The sequence below is a fragment of the Neophocaena asiaeorientalis genome, unplaced genomic scaffold, assembly GCF_003031525.2.
Source record: "Neophocaena asiaeorientalis asiaeorientalis breed wild unplaced genomic scaffold, Neophocaena_asiaeorientalis_V1.1 scaffold249, whole genome shotgun sequence".
Lineage (NCBI taxonomy): Eukaryota > Metazoa > Chordata > Mammalia > Artiodactyla > Phocoenidae > Neophocaena > Neophocaena asiaeorientalis.
In genome coordinates this window covers 4,542,902-4,565,904 of record NW_020172625.1, presented here as the reverse complement: position 1 = coordinate 4,565,904, position 23,003 = coordinate 4,542,902, and the positions used below count along the sequence as shown (strand labels likewise).

The following is a 23,003-nucleotide window of genomic DNA, read 5'->3' as shown; positions in this document are numbered from 1 at the left end:
CCACTTCCAGCAGCATTCAGTCCTTCTGGGATATCATACATAACACTTAATGAACAAAGCTTCTCCTAATGGAGAACTGTTCATAAATAGCAGTTTAACATACCTTTAGACAGGAACTTCTTTGTTTCTTACAGCTCAGCTCTCTAAGATTCTTTTTCATTAATCACTGTAACAGAGTATTTTAAATAAATATGCATTTGGTTCCTTTTATTCTAAATAGGTGTATCCCTGTGTCAATAATAAACTTAGAGAATTCAGACCAATTGAGCTAACCAGAACTAGACTGTGTTCAGTTTTTGTCTTATTTCGCTTTGAGCTTATAACATTACTACTGATGTTATAACCAGCAAACCATTTTGTCTTCTCTGATAGGAGAAAGTATATCTAAAAACGTAAATGGAGTATAATAGTGATATATTACTATGTGCCTTACGGTATGTTTCCAATTCAAATTTTGGTAATGTTAAAATTCTGAACAGTTATATATCTTTGTGGTTTTTCTCACTACATCTCCAAAATGTCCACATTGGTGCTTGTGAGAGAACAAAGACAAAGACAGTTATTTCATTATTACCCAGCAACCTAAAATGCTAAATTGCATCTGGGACAGTTTAAGATTATGAAAGAAACAGCACAGCATGTGAACTTGCCATACACAGCTCTTTGGCACATATCAAGAATAAGTGGTTTGGGTTGTTTTAATTGTAGAAATCATCCAGTGAAAATTTAGGGCCACCCATGATTCCTTTTCTTTGGAGCTGTGATTTTTACCTTCATTAAGAAGTCAGCCTCTCTAGAGGTACAGATGGCATTATCATAACCAGATCTCTGTACTGTTTCATTGAATTCCAGGGACTGTGGGACCCACAGCCGGGTGCACTTCAGCCCTTACACGCAGAGACACTCTCTCCTCATGTACCATAGCAGTCAGCTAAAATGTTCCAAGCTGCACTAGCTGTGGAATTTAAAGATCAGTTTTAAGGCTTTTGGGAAAATAGAGAGACTCCTGATTAATCAAACAGTGCTGTCAAATGACTCCTGATTAATCAGAAATATACTTCAAGTCCGCAGCATTTTGAAATAACTCATTTCCATTCAGATCCAAAGGTCATGATTTACTACCCGTAAGTAGGAGACCTGGACTAAGAATAAGAAGCAGGACCTCTGTTGATCCCAACTCTCCTAGCCATATGATACTGGACAAGCCACTGTAACTCTTGGAAAATCGTTTTTATCTGTCAAATGACGGTGTTTGTTTGACTACTAGATTTTTCTCTAAGTCATTCCTCCCCACTTCTACCATTTTACGTTTCGATTCAGTAACTGTAGAACATAGTCCTACAATGACTAAAGGAGACCAAGTTTCAACAAAAGTAAGTCCTTTTTATTAAAATGAGTATGGCTCAAGACATTTCTGGTACCCTTGACTTACTTTTTGTGCATTTCACGCACCATGTTTATCGCTAGTTAAAATCATATGAGTTTTCAATGGGAAAGAGCTTCAAGATTATATGAGATCAAATCTCTCAAAATATGGAAAACAAGAAAAAAGGGAGTTAGTCAAGCAAGCAAAATATCTATAACTAGCCCATGTCATTAGAAAACTTTTCATCAATCACGAAATAGCTCCATCTTTCTGGCATTTTTTTTTTTTTCTGCCTGTGCAAAGAATACACAGCAAGAGAGATTAGGAACCTTCATCCCAGGTTTGGAATTCTTTAAGCTTGCTTGCATCTTTAAAATGTGTGTGTAGTTTTGTTGAGCTGCCCATTGGCCTATGGATAGGATGCAATTTTAAATCTATTCTGTGTGCCTGAAGTACCTGCTTTGTAATCCAAAATGAGATGCGGATAAAATGGTGCCAGATGCCATAATGATGTTTCTTGCTGGCTCCAGTATCTCAGAGGTACTCAGTGGCTTTAATGACCTTGGATGAGAGAGACAATCTGGTCAGGGCATTGAATAATAACCCTTTTTTTCCTTTCTGTCAACAGCTTAAATTCTCATTTTTCTGTCCGACATTTTTATCATTATGCATATTTAATTGCAATCAGTTTTTTTCTAGTTGCCGCAATGGCATTGTTCTTTTGAATTCTGAATTAACTGTCTTCTCCCACAAGGCAACCATACGTGTGCTTTGAAGACCAGGCCCTGACTAGGATTTACATGCTTGATACTTAGGTAATTCAGGTTTTCCCCAAAAAAGTCAAGAGTTCACTCTGGGCTTACAGCCACATTGAACATTACTCCACCTCACTGCATTAGAAACTCTTAAAGAAAACTCTCACTGCCTAAGGGAGAAACATACCTATTTATAATTCAAGGTGAAGCTTACCTGCTTTAAAATCATTTTTTCCAAGTGTTGTTCTGATTTCTTTTGGAAGGTCCCTGTGACCCTGAGTGCAGTGAGGTAGGCTGTGATGGGCCAGGACCGGACCACTGCAATGACTGTTTGCACTACTACTACAAGCTGAAAAACAACACCAGGTAAGAGAGAAGCCACATCAGACCCCCTGAAGCACGCCCCCTGGTGTTCCTGGGAGCTCCCACAGGGTCACCACAGGCAGTGTGTTCCGTGTTCTCCCACCAGGACCAAAGCCCAGAAGAGATGCTGCTGCCCCGCCCCCCCGCCCCACCCCGTCCCATCATTCAGAACGGTGAAACTGATACTGAATTACAAAACATCAAATGGACCTGTAGGCTAGGAAACTGCAAACATCTTTTCTCACGTTTCAAAGGATGATGGGGAGGGACTAGCTATGCACATGCCTGGTCTTCCCCTCTAGACCTTTCTATCCCGTTGATGTTTGATGCCACAGCTGCATTTGCCCTTCATGAAAATGCCAGTACACAAGCCAAATGGATGCTTTCCCGAATTCCCCAAAGTGTAAGCCCTCCATGTGGCAAAGCTGCTGGACCCTGCACGTTCTCACTACTCCACTCTGGGCACTGAGGCGGGCCTGCTTGGACCCTGTGCTTCTGAGCCCCTGGCTTCTGACTCAAGCAGATATGTACCCACAGGGAGGGCCATGGAACAGTGACTGCCCATCAGAGGCCGTGCTCTTCCAGGCGTGTCTCTCACATCCCTACCACCTCCCCCTCCTCTTTCAGGAGGAAACTCACAGGGAGCCAACTTGCGGTGCATCCATACTCCAGTCACCCAGGCGTGGTCCTGTTCCTCTCACATCCGTGCTGGAATTTCAATTCCTTAAAGCGAATATAAAATTAAATTTTTTTAATGTCTAAAAAAATAGGGAAAGCCCCTTGGCTACCTCAGCCCCTCTCATTAGCTCCTAGACTTAGCAAATGCCTGATGTTTAATTGGTACTCAGGAAGTACTTGTTAAATGAATACATAAAGCCCAGACCTTCAGTTATGGGCAAGCAAGGTAGTCATTTTTTATCATAACATAAATTTAAAAAAATTTTTTTTTTTTGGCCACACCGCACAGCTTTCAGGATCTCAGTTCCCCAACCAGGGACTGAACCCAGGCCACAGCAGAGAAAGCCCGGAATCCTAGCCACTAGGGAACTCCCTAAATATATTTATATTAATTTAGACAGTAGCATACAACCACCATCACCCTCACCACCCATACACACAGGATTCATATGACAAACACAACAATAGAAGTAACCCCTTATTAGGGCCTTTTTGCATAAAATCATGGTTTGCACATGTTTTCCCTTCAACCCAACAGCACAACCTTCTTGTTGAGACTCAGTTTCTAACCATCATCCCCTTTAAAGAGCTAGACCCGAACTGGAAGATGGTTTGGACCAAGACATGCCTTACTTGGTGGACTTGGTATTATGTAACTACAGTGCTACGTCAGCATCCTACATAGGAGAAGGCTTTAACCAACAGAATTTGGCCCTTTGGATGTGGTGTTATACCATCATGGTTAAAAAGGATTTTGAGAGTGAGGACAGCTATGTGCTCAGCACCTCACTCACTCAGGACTGAATCTCTGGTGACACTGCCCTTCTTTCTTATCATTCCACAATGCAGGATCTGTGTCTCCAGCTGCCCCTCTGGCCACTACCACGCTGACAAGAAGCGATGCAGAAAGTGTGCCCCCAACTGCGAGTCCTGCTTTGGGAGCCACGGGGACCAGTGCCTGTCCTGTAAACATGGATACTTCCTGAATGAGGAAACGAACAGTTGTGTCACTCACTGCCCTGATGGATCGTATCAGGACACCAGTGAGTTGATTCCAAAATTTGGTTTTTAGAGAGGCAATGTAAGGTTTTCACTTGATTGATCTTGGGAGGGATAGTCCTCCTCCATGAAGTCTGGGCCTTAACATCAAACAGGATCTAGCCAGTTTTTAAGAGAACACTTTACAATTGTTTTGTGAAAATGAATTTGTAGAAAAATTTGCAAAAAAATAATTTATGTAAAAATGCCTATAACTAACTGAATCTGGGGATGAGCCCGAGGACCCCGTGAAGCAGTGACTTGCTAGGAGGACCCACAAGACTCAGTATATCATTGTACTCGTGAACTCACAATTATGACTTATTACAGTAAAAGGATACAGAGTAAAATCAGCAAAGGGAAAAGGCACATGGGACAAAGTCTAGGGGAAACCAGGTGCAAGTTTTCATCCAATGGAGTGACACAGGATACATTTCATTCCCCCACCAACAATTTGTGACAACATGTATGAAATGTCATCTACCAGGGAACCTCCCTAGAGTCTCAGGACCCGGGGTTGTTATTAGGGTCTGATTATGAAGGCACCCTGTACCTGGCACATACCAAAATTCCAGACGACTCCTGGAAGGAAAGCTGGTATTCAATGCAAACCATATTGTTTGTACAAACTGTTTAGGCTCCATGAGCCACTCTTATCAGGGTGGCGGGAAACTTCATAAAATCCAACTTCCCAGATGTCAGCCATGGGCCAACCTTATAAGGATAGCAGCCAGGCCTCCTCTTTTCTGCGCACTATGCAAAGGAAGCAGGCCCCTCTATGATATCAACAAGGTTAAAAATGAGACTTTCATGTAAATAGAGAATGGAAATATGTCAGTGACTTACCTAACCCATTAATGAAGAAAACTACAAGGTGATAAGTGGGTTCAAAGACTATCAGACATCTTAGTCCACCAGGAAAGGCAAAATGAGTTAGAGACAGAACTGAATAATATCCTGCATGGCAATACAATTAGAATTTGGGGGGGTTATTTTTTCAGATGGACAGAAATCATGTGGAACTTTATCAAACAAAAATCTGTAAATTAACATGTGGCTTCACAGAATGTGGGCCCTAATCAAATGTCATTAGTGAACAGACAAAGGTACATTGCCTAGAGAATTCCATAATCCTTGGGTACACCTCTTTTTGACAGTGTTCTGGTATGGCCCTGACAAGGGCTGCAGGTATCTTTTGCTGTATTTCTGAGCTCTGGATAATTTGTCTGAACAAGAGATTTTTTTTTTTTTTTTTTTAAAAACAGGCAAGAATTTTGAAGTGGATACTTCTGCTACTTAACAAGTCAAATTCACTCTTGATTCAAAGGCAGGCTTTTCTCTATGAGGGAGATGGGGCTCTTGGCTTACCCTTTAGAGCAATGGGGACGGGTTCCCCAGTAGTTTTTATTTTCCCCAAAATTTGGAACATAAGCTGCAATGTGACAAAGAAAGGGAAAAATGAGAATGGGGAGGGGACATAAGGGATCAGAAATAAGTAGTATTCCTTAAAGAAAAAATTCAAAATTCAATCAGGAAGGCTGAACCCTGGAGAAGATGCCAGGAGAGGTCACAAGCCACCACCACCACCACCCTCCCAGACCCCAGGAGTGGTCATGAGCTGCCTAAGCCACCATGGTGTACTCCGGGGGCACACCTGAGCTGCCACCGCCACCAAGAACCCCAGGAATGGCACCAGCCATCACATCTGCATACCCCATATTAAGGGGCTAATGATCAGCACATGCTGAGGAAAGAGGCAACAGGCATCTCTACTAAAAACAGCCCTCACACCAAATATATTAAACCCACACAAGCTACACAGGGATGCCCCCACATATAAATAGCCCTCCAAGACCACAGTAGACAATTGTTTCTCCTAAACTCACAGAGTAAGAGAAATATAAGTAAAATAAAGTAGGGGAGGAACCATTCCCAGTTAAAAGACCAAGAGAATTCCCCTGAAAGAACAAACAATGAAACAGACCTCTTCAGTCTAACAGACACCAATTTCAAAAAGGAGATAATGAAAATACTGAAGGAATTAAGAAAGGCTATCAGCAGGAATGCAGAGTACTGTAAAAACGAATTAGAAACTATAAATAGGAACCAAGAAAAATTAGAAAACTCATTTGCAGAGACAAAACTGAGCTAAAGGCATGAATAGCAGAATGAATAATGCAGAAGAATGAGGAAGTGACCTGGAAGATAGAATAATGGAAACCACCCAATCGGGACAGCAGACAGAAAGCCAAATGAAGAAAAATAAATGAAAGCAATATAAGAGACCTATGGGATAATATGCAGCATGCCAATCTATGCATAATAGGGATTCCAGAAGGGGAAGAAAGAGAAAAGGGGATCAAAAATGTAATTGAAGAAATTATGGCTGAAAACTTCCCAAACCTAAGAAAAGAAACAGATATCCAGGTACAGGAAGCACAGAGGGTCCGAAACAAGATCAGCCCAAACAGACCTACACCAAGACATATTATGATAAAAATGGCAAAAGTTAAATAGAAGATTGTAAAGGCAGCAAGAGAAAGACAAAGAGTTAATTACAAGGGAACCCCCATAAGGCTATCAGCTGATTTCTCTAAAGAAACATTGCAGGCCAGAAGGGAGTGGCAAGATATATTCAAAGTCCTGAAAGGGAAAAATCTGCAACCTAGCACACTCTACCCAGCAAGATTATCATTTAGAAAAGAATGTGAGAGAATTTCTCAGACAAGCAAAAACTAAAGAATACAGCAGTATTAAACTGATCCCCAAAGAAATATTGAAAGGTCTTCTCTAAATAGAAAAGAACTAAAACTCTATAGGAAAGAGAAAATCACAACTGGAAAGTAAATCACTTAAATAAGCCAGACACAGATTTTTTAAAAATCAAAAAATTTCTGTGAAAGTGATGATAACCATAATGAACAGGAAAAGGATGAAGATGTAAAAGAAGACATCAAAATCATAAAATGAGGGCTTCCCTGGTGGTGCAGTGGTTGGGAGTAGGCCTGCCAATGCAGGGGACACGGGTTTGTGCCCCGGTCCGGGAGGATCCCACGTGCCGCAGAGCGGCTGGGCCCATGAGCCGTGGCCGCTGGGCCTGCGCGTCCAGAGCCTGTGCTCCACAACGGGAGAGGCCGCAGCAGTGAGAGGCCCGCGTACCACAAAAAAAAAATCATAAAATGAGGGGAAGGAGAGTAAAAAATGTAGATTTTTTTTCCTCCTATAATGTGTTTGAGCCTATATGACTCCCAGTCTAAGGCAAGTAGGTATAGGAAGGGGTTAACATACTTGAAAAACAGGCTAAGCACAAATCAAAAACGTACAGTAGATTCACAAAAGCCAAAAAGAAGAGAACATAAGTATAATACAAAAGAAAATTATCAAACCACAAAAGGAAAAACAAAAAGGGACAAAAAAGAAATATAAAGTCAATGGGAAAACAAGGTTTAAAAAGGATACATTTAAAATGGATACATACAAGGTTTAAAATGGTTACATACACGGTTTAAAATACATTTAAAATGGATACATACAAGGTTTAAAATGAATACATATCTATCAATAATTACCTTAAATGTCAATGGACTAAATGCTCCAATCAAAAGACAGAGTGGCAGATTGGATAAAAAACAAGAGCCTACAATATGCCACCTACAAGAGATCCACTTTAGGGCAAAGGACACACATAAATTGAAAGTGAAGAGATAGAAAAAGATATTTAATGCAAAGGGAAATGACAAGAAAACAGGGGTCACAATACTCATGTCAGTCAAAATAGATGTTAAAACAAAGGCCATAAAGAAAGATAAAGAAGGACACTATATAATGATAAAAGGACCAATACAAGTAGAGGATGGAACACTTGTCAACATATATGCATCTAATGTAGGAGTACACAAATACATAAAACAAATACTAACACACATAAAAGGAGAAACTAACAGGAATACAATAATAGTAGGAGACTTTAACACCCCACTCACATCAATGGACAGATCTTCTAGACAGAGAATCAATAAGGCACCTGAGATCCTAAATGATACAATAAACTAAATAGATAGGATCTATTTAGAATAGATCCTAAATGATACAATAGACTTAATTGATATTTTCAGGACATTACATTCAAAAAAAACAGAATACACATTATTTTCAAGTACACATAGAACATTCTCTAGGATTGACTACATCCTAGGGCACAAAACAAGACTCAACAAATTTAACAGTATAGAAATTATCTCAAGCATCTTTTCTGACCACAATGGCATGAAATTAACCACAGGAAAAGAAATCAGAGAAAAATGATGAAATGGAGACTAAACAACATGCTACTAAAAACCTAACGGGTCGGGACTTCCCTGGTGGCGCAGTGGTTAAGAATCCGCCTGCCAATGCAGGGGACATGGGTTCGAGCCCTGGTCCGGGAAGATCCCACATGCCGCAGAGCAACTGAGCCCGTGCACCACAGCTAGTGAGCCTGCGCTCTAGAACCCATGAGCCACAACTACTGAGCGAGTGTGCTACACCTACTAAAGCCTGCACGCCTAGAGCCTGGGCTCCACAACAAGAGAAACCACTGCAATAAGCCCACACACCGCAATGAAGAGTAGCCCCCACTCACGGCAACTAGAGAAAACCCACATGCAGTAACAAAGACCCAATGCAGTCAAAGATAAATAATTAAAAAACAAAAAACGAATGGGTCAACCATGAAATCAAAGAGGAAATTTAAAAATACCTTGAAACAAATGACAATAAAAACAACCATACAAAATCTATGGGATGCAACAAAAGCAGTTCTTAAAATTCATAATGACACACACCTTCCTCAAAAAACAAGAAAAATCTCAAACAATCTAACCTACCACTTAAAAGAATCAGGAAAGGAAGAACAAATAAAACCTAAAGTCAGCAGAAGGAAGTAAATAATAAAGATCAGAGAGGAAATAAGTGAAATAGAGGTTAAAAAATAATAGAAAAAAATCAATAAAACCAAGAGCTGGTTCTTTGAAAGGATAAACAAGACTGACAAACTTCTGGCCAGGCTCATGAAGAAGAAAAGAGAGAGAACCCAAATAAACAAAATAAGAAATGAAAAATGAGACGCAATAACTGATGTTGCAAAAATACAAAAAATCATAAGGCAATACTATGAACAATTATATGCCAACAAGTTCTACAACCTACAAGAAATGGACAACTTTCTAGAAACACAGAGCTCACCAAAATTGAATCAAGTAGATAATTTAAACAGACTGATCACTAGAAGTGCAACAGAATCTGTAATCTAGAAACTGCCTACAAACAAAAGTCCAGGACAGATGGCTTCACAGGTGAATTCCACCAAACATACAAAGAAGAATTTAATACCGATCCTTCTCAAACTCTTCCAAAAAAACTGAAGAGGAGGGAACACTCCCAGAGATATTCTATAAAGTCACCATCACCATGATACCAATAAAAGACAAAGGCACTGCCAAAAAGAAAATTACAGGCCGATATCTTTGATTAATATAGATGCAAAAATTTTCAACAAAATATTAGCAAAACAAATCCAGTAACACATGAAAAAGATCATACACCATGACCAAGTGGGATTCATCCCAAGTTCACAAGGATGGTTCAACATACACAAATCAATGTGATGCACCACATAAACAAAAGAAAAGACAAAAACCACAAGATCATCTCAGTAGATGCAGAAAAGGCTTTTGACAAAATTCAGCACCCATTTCTGATAAAAACTCTCCAGAGAGTAGGCACAAAGGGAACCTACCTCAACATAATAAAGGCCATATATGACAAACATACAGCTAACATCGTACTCAATGGTGAAAAGCTGAAAGCATTTCCTCTAAAATCAGGAACAATTCAAGGATGACCACTCTCACCACTTTTATTCAACCCAGTTTTGGAAGTCCTAGCCATGGCAATCATAGAAGAAAAAAAAAATAAAAGGAATCCAAATTGGAGAAGAAGTAAAACTGTCACTGTTTGCACATGACATGATACCATACCTAGAAAATCCTAAAGATGCTACCAGAAAACTACTAGAGCTCATCAGTGAATTCGGTAAAGTTGCAGGATACAAAATTAATACACAGAAATCTGCTGCATTTCTATACACTAAAAATGAAAGATAAGAAAAACAAATTAAAGGAACAATCCCATTTACCATCACATCAAAAAGAATAAAATATCTAGGAATAAAACTACATAAGGAGGCAAAAGACCTGTACTCAGAAAACTATAAGACACTGATGAAAGAAATTGAAGATGACACAAACAGACGGAAAGATATACCATGTTCTTGGATTGGAAAAATCAATGTTGCCAAAATGACTACACTACCCAAGGCAATCTACAGATTCAATGCAATCCCTATCAAATTACCAATGGCATTTTTCACAGAACTAGAACAGAAAATTTTACAATTTGTATGGAAACACAAAAGACCCCAAATAGCCAAAGCAATCTTGAGAAAGAAAAACAGAGCAGGAGGAATCAGGACTTCTGACTTCAGACTATACAGCAAGGCTACAGTAATCAAGACAGTATGGTACTGGCACAAAAACAGAAATATAGACCAATGGAACAGGATAGAAAGCCCAGAGATAAACCCACGCACCTATGGTCACCTTATCTTTGACAGAGGAGGCAAGAATATACAACGGAGAAAAGACAGGCTTTTCAATAAGTGGTGCTGGGAAAACTGGACAGCTACATGTAAAAGAATGAAATTAGAACACTTGCTAACACCATACACAAAAATAAACTCCAAATGGATTAAAGACCTGAATGTAACGCCAGACACTATAAAACTCTTAGAGGAAAACAAAGGCAGAACACTCTTTGACATAAATCTCAGCAATATCTTTTTGGATCCATCTCCTAGAGTAACAGAAATAAAAACAAACACAAACAAATGGGACCTAATTAAACTCAAAAGCTTTTGTGCAGCAAATGAAACCATAAACAAAATTAAAAGACAACCCATAGAATGGGAGAAATATCTGTAAATGATGTGACCGATAAGGGAATGCTCTCCAAAATTTACAGTTCATGCAGCTCAATATCAAAAAAACAAACAACCCAATCCAAAAATGGGCAGAAGACCTAAATAGACATTTCTCCAAAAAGACATGCAGATGGCCAAGAGGCACATGAAAAGATGCTCAACATCACTAGTAATTAGAAAAATGCAAATCAGAATGACCATGAGATATTGCCCCACACCCGTCAGAATGGCCATCATCAAAAAGTCTACAAACAATAAATGCTGTAGAGGGTGTGGAGAAAAGGGAACCCTCCTGCACTGTTGGTAGGAATGTAACTTGGTACAGCCACTATGGAGAACAGTATAGAAATTCCTTAAGAAACTAGAAATAGAGCTACCATATGATCCAGCAATCCCACTCCTGCATATATACCGAGAAAACCATACTTTGAAAAGATACATGCACCCCAATGTTCACTGCAGCACTATTTACAATAGCCAAGACAGGGAAGCAACCTAAATGTCCATCAACAGATGAATGGATAAAGAAGATGTGGTACATATACACAGTGGAATATTACTCAGCCATAAAAAAGAATGAAACAATGCCATTTTCAGCAACATGGATGGACCTGGAGATTGTCATACTGAGTGAAGTAAGTCAGAGAAAGACAAATATCATATGATATCACTTACATGCGGAATCTTTTTAAAAAAATGATACAAGTGAACCTTTTTACAGAACAGAAACAGACTCACAGACTTAGAGAACAAACTTATGGTTACCGGGGGAAGGGTGGGCAGGGGGAGGGATAGAGTGTGAGTTTGGGATTGACATGCACACAGTGCTATATTTAAAATAGATAACCAGCAAGGACCTACTGTACAGCACAGGGAACTCTGCTCAATACTCTGTAATAACCTAAATGGGAAAAGATTTTGAAAAAGAATAGATACATGTATATGTATAACTGAATCACTTTCTGTACACCGGAGACTAACACAACATTGTTAATCAACTATACTTTATTTTTTTATTTTATTTTTATATTTTATTTTTATAAAATAAAAATTTTAAGGGGGGAGCAATATAATAAAAGGTATTTATGACAAACCCACAGCCAAGATAATACTCAGTTGTGAAAAGCTGAAAGCCTCCCCACTAAAATCTGGAGAAGGACAGGGATGCCCACTCTCATCTCTTCTATTCAGCATAGTACTGGAAGTCCTAGCCACAGCAATCAGACAAGAAAAAACATAAAAGGTATTCAGATTGGAAGGGAAGAGGTAAAGTTGTCATTATATGCTGATGACATGATTACATATATAGAAAGCCCTAAAGACTCCACAAAAAAACTGCTAGAACTGATAAACGAATTCAGCAAGGTAGCAGGATACAAGATTAACATACAGAAGCCAGTTGCATTTCTTTACACCAACAATGAATATCAGAAGGGGAATGTAAAAAAACAATACCTTTCAAAATTGCACCCCCAAAAATAAAAGACTTAGGAATAAACCTGACCAAGGAGGTGAAAGACTTATATGCTGAGAACTGTAAAACATGTAATAAAGGAAAGTGAAGATGATTCAAAGAAATGTAAAGATATTCCATGCTCTTGGATTGGAAGAATTAGTATTATTAAAATGGCCATACTACCCAAAGCAATCTACAGATTTAATGTGATCTCTATCAAATTACCCATGAATTTCTTCACAGAACTTTAACAAACAATCCTAAAATTCGTAAGAAACCATAAAAGACCCAGAATTGCCAAAGCAATCCTGAAGAAAAGAACAAAGCAGGAGTCATAACCCTCCCAGACTTCAGACAATACTATAAAGCTACAGTAATCAAAACAGCATGGTATTGGCACAAAACAGACATATGGATCAATGGAACAGAATAGAGAGCCCAGAAATAAAGCCACACATCTACAGTAAATTAATCTTCGACAAAGGATACACAAATATACAACGGGAAAAAGACGGTCTCTTTAGTAAGTGGTGTTGGGAGTGTTAGACAGCTGCATGTAAATCAATGAAGTTAGAACACACTCTCACAGCATACACAAAGATAAACTCAAAATGGCTTAAAAACTTAAACATAAGACATGACACCATAAAACTCCTAGAAGATCATAGGCAAAACATTCTCTAACATAAATCATATCACTGTTTTCTTTGGTCTCTCAAGGCAGTAGAAATAAAAATAAACAAATGAGACCTATCAAACTTACAACCTTTTGCACAGCAAAGGAAACCATAAACAAAATGAAAAGATGACGTACAGAATGAGAAAAAATATTTGCAAATCATGCGACGGACAAGGGCTTAATTTCCAAAATATAAGAACAGCTCATATAACTCAACAACAAGAAAAACAGATAACCCAATCGAAAAATGTGCAGAAGACCTAAATAGACAGTTCTCCAAGGAAGACATACAGATGGCCAATAGGCAAATGAAAAGATTCTCAACCATTGCTAGTTATTAGAGAAATGCAAGTCAAAACTACAATGAGGTACCACCTCACATCGATCAGAATGGCCATCATTAAAAAGTCTACACATAACAAATGCTGGAGAGGGTGTGGAGAAAAGGGAACCATCCTACACTGTTAATGGGAATATAAGTTGGTGCAGCCACTGTGGAATACAGTATGGTGGTTCCTCAGAAAACTGAAAATAGAACAACCATACGATCCAGCAGTCTCACTCCTGCGCACATATCCAGACAAAACTATAATTCAAAAAGATACACGCACCCCTGCGTTCATAGCAGCCCTATTCACAATAGCCAAGACATAATGTCCATAGATAGATGAATGGATCGAGAAGATGTGTGTATGTACACACACACACACATATATAATGGAATACTACTCAGAGCCATAAAAAAGAATAATGCCATTTGCAGCAACATGGATGCAAGTAGAGAATATCATGCTAAGTGAAGTCAGTCAGAAAGAGAAAGACAAATACCATATGGTATCACTTATATGTGGAATCTAAAATAAGACACAAATGAACCTGAACCTATCTATGAAACAGAAACAGAAATCGGGAACATGGAGAACAGACTGGTGCTTGCCAAGGGGGAGCGATGGAGTGGGAGGTTGGGGTTAGCAGATGTAAGCTTTTCTATACAGAATGGATAAACAACAAGGTCCTACCGTATAGCACAGGGAATTATATTCAATATCCTATGATAAACCATAATGGAAAAGAATATATAAAAAAGAATGTGTATTGGAAAAGAATATATAAAAAAGAATGTGTATATATGTATAACTGAATCACTTTGCTGTACAGCAGTAATTAACACAACATTGTAAATCAACTATACTTCAATAAAAATTTTTAGAAAAGGGATCAGAAATAAAGTAGGATTCCCTGAAGAAAAAATTCAAAATTCTTTCAAGAAGGCTGAGCCTTGGGAAAGGAATTTGGTTCTAGATGGTATATGATAGGATAAAGATAACTGAGAGAACCAGTTCTTTTGCCAGAGCCTGGAAGGTAGATAATTAAAGAAGGCTATTTAAACAATTACTTTGCTGATACAAGTGGTCTGTGCATCTCTCTCCTTCTATGCAATTGCCTTTTGTTTTAATTTCCTCCTTTAATGAGTCCATTTACATATAACATAGTGATTATGTATGATCGTGACTAGCAGTAATTACTGCCAACATATTTACAGTTCCCTTGAATAATGTCATTAACTCCTCAAGACAAGCCGAGAGGTACGCATTATTGTAATATTTAGTTAACAAATGGGAGAACAGAGACTGTGAACTTGCCCACTGGAAATGCTAGAAGCGTAACACAAATCTAGGTCCTCTGGTTTCAGAGCCTATGCCATGTCCAGTAGTCTCAATGACACTATGAGGGGGAGATCATAGATTGTAAAGGACTTCATATTTCAGGCCAAGGGGCTCAGAATTGAGAAAGGAAATGGACTTCCAGGAGGTCCTTAGAGGGATCCATTAAAGCAGTGCTTCTCTGTGGAACCCTGAAGAACACCAGCTAAATAAAGAGCAGATAGAGAAGCCTATAGACAAAGCTTCATTCAAGTCTACATACACATGAGGTTAGAATCCACTTGCATCTCAGAGAAGGTATCAAGTCTCCAGCTGCTATAAAGTTTAAGACCCTAAACAATGCAAGAAATAATCAACCCTTACCTGCAATCTTAAAAGCAAGTTCTCTTTTCTAGTATAGTTCGTCAGAGTAGTCCTTAAAGCTGTGAGCATGGGGTCTACCATTCCATCCCTCAACTGGTAGTGTTGCTTCTCAACACTTACTAGTGACATTGCCCCAGCTTCACGAGTGAGATTTTCATTGTAGGAAGTTAGGAGACCCTGCTTGGGAAAGAGAATGGGAAGAAGAAAAAAACCAATAAACTATTTAAGAATTAAGTGGGCTGTAGTTCTCTTGTCTATAAAATGGTAGATATCACCAAGGTGTTACCCCATGCTATATAGTTCCTACCTGTATTTGGTTTGCTGAGAAGTGGTAGCAAATGCTGAGTCTGGGGCTTTTCCTACAGTTTCCTACTCAAGGCCATGTGTACTATAGCATACATTAGCAAACATTAGAACATATGCTTTGATGGAATCCAGCTGACCAAAATTGATTTATAACCTTGTTACTTTTTCTTTTTTAACAGAGAAAAATCTTTGCCGGAAATGCAGTGAAAACTGCAAGACGTGTACTGAATCCGACAACTGTACAGAATGTAGGGAGGGGTCAAGGTAAGAGAGTGAAGGATTTCATCAAGTAACACAGCCCAAGGACTTCTCAGTACAAATAAAAAAAAAAAAAGTAAATATAACCCTTTTATAAGTTACCCTTGGTTTGACTCCCATTCAAACACTTGATTGCTATTTGCATTATCTCTACCATTTTATGTGAAAAAATGGATACCATCTTGGCTAAGGTTTATAAACCAAATAAAATTCCCTTTAGAAAAGATAGCTCAAATACAAGAAAATAAATGGCCATTTGAGAGGCCTGCTTCAGGCTTTTTGACCGGTAGTACATCAGTCAAGGATTACTGTGTAGGTAACACCAATGAATTATATTTAATCCCCATGATTCACTCCTCTGATGGTCGAAACTATTCCCTTATCTTTATTATTTCTCTCCATATAGCCAATCATTCTCTTATCTTCAGCACCTCAGGCTGGTTCCATTATGCTATGATATGCACATAGATTTAATACCAAGGGATATTTTCCTTGAATGGATGAGACTTGCACATTGCTAAAGCCAGATAGTTGATAGATTCTTTGAGAGGATAACATGCAGCTCAAATGAACTAGGTATTCTCTTGATATCCTCAGAGAAGGTCAGATCATCCCACACTGAGTGAGGAGTTGGACTCTGGGTTTATTACATAGAGCTAGAATTGTGCTCCCTTGCTTCCCTTTCAAGAATCACCAGTACCTCTATTTTCACCTTTGATCAGAGGTGAAATATGCAGGGTCCAGGCAGTTTTTAGGCAGGTAATTCTTCACATTAATTAATAGTGGAACATCATTTTTATTTAGATTAATGGATTATCCATGGCTTTCTTTTTTTTTCCCCATAAATGCATTCAGTGTCAGTTTGCTTAGCACCTTTTACCTCAGGACTTCAGTTTTGATAAATATCAGTCTGGTCGGCCTCCTACTGCTTTTTGTAGAAGGAGCAGATTGGCATAATGAAAAGAAGGAAGATAAACGTGAGCTCAAATCTTTCTCCGCCATTTATCAGCTGTGTGATTTTGGCCAAGTCACTTTGCCCCTCTTGAGCTCCGGTTTTCTCATCTATAAAATGGTGATCGGGCTTCCCTGGTGGCGCAGTGGTTGAGAGTCCGCCTGCCGATGCAGGGGACGCGGGTTTGTGCCCCGGTCCAGGAAGATCCCACATGCCGCGGAGCGGCTGGGCCCGTGAGCCATGGCCGCTGAGCCTGCGCGTCCAGAGCCTGTGCTCCGCAACGGGAGAGGCCACAGCAGTGAGAGGCCCGCGTGCCACAAAAAAAAAAAAAAAGTGATAATAACCCCGATGTTGCTGGATTATGATAAGGATTAACTGTGATAACATTTACAAAGCACTTATTCCAATATCTGATACTGAATTGGTCCATGAGAAATGAAAGATTAAGATTATTCTCTATATTTCTTAGGGAACATTTGATAGAGTAAGTTAACCAGTGCTCCCCAACAGAAGTATGAGAACCATATGTTATTTTAAATATGTCAGTAGCCACATTAAAACAAGTAAAAAGATACGGGTGAAATTTATTTTAATAAAATATTTAATCAAATATATCCAAAATATTTCAACATGTGATCAACGTAAGACAATATAAAAGATAATTAGTGAGATCTTTTATATTCTTTTTTGTTTGTAGTACCTAGCCTTCGAAATCTGATATGTATTTCACCCCTAAAGCACATCCCAATTCAGACAATAATTTTTTATGAGAAATACTTGATCTGTATTTAGATTTTATAAAATTTAGTTGAAGTAGATTTTTATATAGCCAAGTTGTTCCACACTTACTCAGAAGTTTGCCAATAACCGAATCAAGTGCCAATTTGTAAAATTTAGAATGAAATTAACAAAAATAAAATAAAATGTTAAATTCTGTTCCTCGGCCACACTAGCCACATTTCAAGTGCTTCCGAGCCATGGGTGCTAGAGCGTGTGGGACAGCACAGGTAGAACCTGGCTGGCTTATCCCAGAAAGAACCCAGGAGTTCGCGGTACCAGGTTCGTTAGCCTTGCCACCCCTGTATTTTGGAACCAGCAGAAAGCATCATGGTTCACAGAGACTGCTCTGCTGCACGTCCCACTTAGTGCATTCCCTCCTCACACAGTACAGCCTCTGTCTCCTGCTGAATAAGTGCCAACCTCAGAAGTAATGTCCTTTATTAGAAAAACGAGGCAGCTTTTTAAAAAGTTTGATAAGTTTTTTGGTAGTCCTGTTTCCTCCCACAAAAGGATTCATTTGATGCACTGTCCCCTTTTTACAGCTCTACAAAAAGGAAAGGGATTTTCTTTTACTGGCTTTTTAAACGACAGCTCTCTGGCCAGTAGAAGATCTATGAATGAAATATACTTTCTGTCTCCTTGAGGCTCCCTGCGTTTTCCTTAGGGGCTTCTGGGGTTGGCCATTTTGCCTCAAGAGACCTGTAAAATTTTAAATAACTGGCTAAAAACAAACAAAAATATCTATGCATAAAATACTAGAAGGAAATGGATTAAAATGTGAACAGGACTGTTTGGGATTCTTTTTCAACTACTTTGGGTTTTGTCCTTTCCAAATTTCTTTAAAGAGCATAGGGAAAAATAAATGTTACTTTTTAATGGTATGATCCATATTCAAAACACAGTCAAGTAAGACGTGAATTGGAACAATATAGAGAAATATATTTTTTATAAGAAAATAGAAAGCATTTGACCCTGTTGCTTAGATACCCATTTTCTAGTATTGTCTGTTGGGTGACACAGGATTATGGTAACAGTCTCACTATTGAGTTATTCCACGAGTAAAATTTGTATATTAAATTGTTGTAAATTTTATGCGTCTGTTTGTAAGAATCAGTCTGTAGACTATGAAAAAGCTCATAGCTGATAAAAATTAGAAGAAAAAAGTACACATTCCTCATTTGACATTCTAGCAACTCATTAGGTAACGCCTAAGAGTGCTATTTAGAGAAAATATGACACAGATAACCCCTAAAAAGACTAAATAATAGTATAACTAAGGAAAATCGAGATGTTTGGAGAAGCAGCAGTATAAGTAGATAATTTTGCCAAATTTTTCATTAGAGTTTAAAATTAATAAATCAAGCAATAAAGGCAAAAGTATATTAGAATTCTGTTGTTTTGATAGGAACCAATAGAAGAACTAAAATCAGAAACACTTAAAATCAAAACAAGGCGGGCTTCCTTGGTGGTGCAGTGGTTGAGAGTCCGCCTGCCTATGCAGGGGACACGGGTTCGTGCCCCGGTTACCCAAAAAAAAAAAAAAAAAAAAAAAAAAAAAAAAACAAGGCTATTCTTGGGAGTTTGAGCCGGGGGTTGGGCAAGGATAGTTGTGCATGCTTTTATTCAGTCGTAACTCACTCTACCGTGTGTTCCTACTACATTTATAGTTACAAAACTACTTTTAAGTTTATTGTGTAGTACAGGGGTCCCCAACCCCCGGGCTGCGGACCGCTACTGGCCCGCACAGCAGGAGTTGAACGGCAGGCAAACGAGCGAAGCTTCATGGGCCGCTCCCCCCCAGCGCTCGCACTACTGCCCCCTCTCTCCCATCTCATGGAAAAATTGCCTTCCACAAAACTGGTCCCTGGTGCCAAAAAGGTTGGGGACCGCTGGCATAGTAGGTCTAGGAGGTCTGGATATCAGGGAATTGGTAGGCATATTGTTAGCTAAGGTGATTGCTTGGGTCAATAAAATACTTTTAAAAACCTCCATGTTGTAAAATGTTAAGAAGAAATGTGTCAGCCGGTCTAATAACTAAGAGAAATGTCCCCAAAGCTTGCAGCACGTGTGTATGCTACAGACATAATTTTAGGCACAGAGAAGCATTATAGGCATTGGGAGGAGATAAAAAAAAAGACTACAGGGGCTATTTCCCATGCTTCGAAGCTTTGCCAAAGCCACTGGTCTCTGGGGGGAACTATAGTTGTTACATATGGCGCTGGGGAGTCATGACTCCTTTGCCTGTTCACAGCAGTCTGTGTCTGTGTCTGTGTCTTCAGCCTGCAGGGATCCCGGTGTGCCGTTGCCTGTGAGGACGGACGGTACTTCAACGGCCAAGACTGCCAACCCTGCCACCGCTTCTGCGCCACCTGTGCTGGTACCTTCTCTCCCAGTCCTCTTGTTTATTCTTCTGGCTCTGGTTTGGCTTTTGTTTACCTGTCTTTATCCATCACTCATGCAAACCCATTTGATATTTTTAAAATAAATGCTGAAGAAGCATGGGTCTCTCCTGATAATCATGCATGTATTCTCAGAGGTCAGACATTAGTAGCCCATGCTCATTGAAAACTTAAATTTCCCAGTGATACCTCCTTTGCTTTCCAAAGAGATTTGATGTTTTTGGCAAATGGGTTCAATGTAAAATTGGAGCATTATTTTTTCCAAAGAACATAAGGAAAAGCACAAATATCATAGTTATTAAAATTACAACCTATTAATGCCATTTTAACCAACTATGCAAGAAGCAACCCATCATGCAACCTCTTCTGAGGTTTTGTTTCTGTCTTCGGCATCTGTCTTGCTTTTAAGGAGCAGGTGCTGGTGGGTGTATTAACTGCACAGAGGGCTACTTCATGGAGGATGGGAGGTGCGTGCAGAGCTGTAGTATCAGCCATTACTTCGACCACTCTTCAGAAAATGGATACAAATCCTGCAAAAAGTAAGTGGATCCACCCCTTAAGCCCTAGTGTTTGGCTACCGGGTTCCTTATTTGACTGCCTTCATTAATAATATGAAACAGAATTATTAATGAAAAATAAGGTTCAAACATTTACCTGTGGACACTGTGCTGAACCTTTAACCCAACTGATTTTTTTTTTTACCTCAGAAGAACTTTAAAACCTCTAAAGTAATATTTCTGTTTCAAATGCATGCTCTCTCCCCTTGAAAATCATAGTCTACCTGCTAGGCTTTCTTTAATGTTGTCAAACCTAGCAGTTATTGTAAGAAAAGATTTTTGTGGCATCTTCAAAGGGAGAAGATTAAGTTTAAGACATTAAGAGGCTGGTAGCAAACACATCTTCTTCTGTGCCTGATGTGCAAAAGGATGATAAATTGTACATTGTCCCCTTAGATGTGACACCAGCTGTTTGACATGCAACGGTCCGGGGTTCAAGAACTGTACGAGCTGCCCCAGTGGGTATCTCTTAGACTTAGGAATGTGTCAGATGGGAGCCATCTGCAAGGACGGTGAGTACAACTGCTCGTTATGATCTTCTGAGCAAAGTGTGATCTTTCTCCATTAAGGTCTAATATATTTCCACTTGAAAATGAAACTCTCAAGCGTGCCCCAGATAGGACACGCCCAATATCTTGTTGGCGTTCATTCATCTCGAACTTCTACCCTCAATGGGTTTGGTTTTTTGGTTGTTGTTTGTTTTTTTTGTTTGTTTGTTTTTTTATGGTACGCGGGCCTCTCACTGCTGCGGCCTCTCCCGTTGCGGAGCACAGGCTCCAGACGCGCAGGCTCAGCGGCCATGGCTCACGGACCCAGCCGCTCCGCGGCACGTGGGATCCTCCTGGACCGGGGTATGAACCCGTGTCCCCTGTATCGGCAGGCGGACTCTCAACCACTGTGCCACCAGGGAAGCCCTTTTGGTTGTTTTAATTGCAAGAAGAACTAGAGCGTCCACTAACCAAGATGGCACTAGTCAATTTTTTTTTACGTAGTAAACTTGGTTCTTTACAACTTTAGAGTTTTGGGTTCACAGCAAAATTGTGCAGAAAGTGCAGAGTTCTCATATAGCCCCTGACTACCCTACGCACACACACAGACACACACACAAACACTCCCATTATCAGTGTCCCTCACCAGAATGATATGTTTGTTAGAGCTGATACCTACCTTGACACATCATTATCAACGAAGTCTATAGTTTACGTCAGGGTCCACTCTTGGCGTTCTATGAGTTTGGACAAATGTATAAAGACAAGTATCCACCATTGTACTATCATACAGAACACCTTCACTGCCCTGAAAATCCTCTGTGCTCTGCCTGTTCCTCCCTCCTTCCCTCCCCCTGCCCAACCCCTGGAAACCACTACTTTTTTTACTGTCTTCATTGATTTGCCTTTTCCAGAATGTCATATAGTTGGAATCATACATCAAACACTAACTAGAAAAGGCTACCTACGGTATTTTTTCCAGTCTTTTGGCATATGTACTTTTCATCAGATTTTTAAAATACCGTGTACATGGAGTTTTGTATCTTGCTTTCTGCACTAAGCATTAGATGAACATTATGTTTTTACAAAGTCTTCAGAAACTTCATTTTTAATAACAGCTTAATATTCTATCATGTGGAGATGCCACAGTTTATTGCCACTCTCCTCTTATTTGGATTGTTTATAATTTTGATATGTAAATAACAATCAAATGGTATCTGAATCTTTCATTAAGCTGTGATAGATAGGCGTCTATCTAATGACAGAACCAACTACAGATCGGTTCTAATGTTAATGTCAGTCTGTTTTTCTTTTCATTGCACCAGTGGTTCTCAATCAAAATGCCAGGACCCCAGACCTTCCCCAAAGATTCATTTAAATTGGTCTTGGGGTACAGTTTGAGCACTGATAGCTTTACAATCTTCTCAGGTATTTTTAATGTGCCGCCATTCCCCCTGACAATTTGGGAAATACCAAGTTCTCTCACTTTTCTAGCCTCAGTTTCCCCATCTATAAAATGAATGAATTTAAATTATTCCAACTCCAGCCTTTTGTGAACTTTGACTCTCGATATAATTCATGCAGAGACGGCCCTAAAATTTGTGCCTAAATTTTATGCAGACGTGCATCTCAATGATGCAGAAAGAGAACCATCGTTTTTTGGTGGTTTTGAACCATCGTTGTTCTAAACATCTTTGGACTGTTAGGAAAATAGGAAAATAAAAAAACCAAAAAAAAAAAAAAAAAACCATGCATTTGGAACAGTTTTCCCTGATAAAATCATTTCCCTGGGTTTAATCTTGGTCTTCTTTTGAATGGTTCCTCTTCTGGAAATTTCACAAGAGGCAGGAGAGTGCTGTGGTTGGGAGAATGGGGATTCAGGA

General features: G+C 39.3%; 1 protein-coding gene across 2 annotated transcripts in view; it reads left to right on the top strand.

The window, feature by feature from the left end:
• PCSK5 (proprotein convertase subtilisin/kexin type 5) overlaps window positions 1–23,003 on the top strand; it is a 442,496-nt gene that overhangs the window by 284,204 nt on the left and 135,289 nt on the right. For both annotated transcript variants that reach the window (XM_024738976.1, XM_024738975.1), the window contains exons 15-20: window positions 2,385–2,487; window positions 4,012–4,205; window positions 15,866–15,950; window positions 19,956–20,053; window positions 20,485–20,614; window positions 21,029–21,144. In XM_024738976.1, the coding sequence (XP_024594744.1) occupies window positions 2,385–2,487; window positions 4,012–4,205; window positions 15,866–15,950; window positions 19,956–20,053; window positions 20,485–20,614; window positions 21,029–21,144 (726 nt within the window). The remainder of the gene's footprint in view (window positions 1–2,384; window positions 2,488–4,011; window positions 4,206–15,865; window positions 15,951–19,955; window positions 20,054–20,484; window positions 20,615–21,028; window positions 21,145–23,003) is intronic.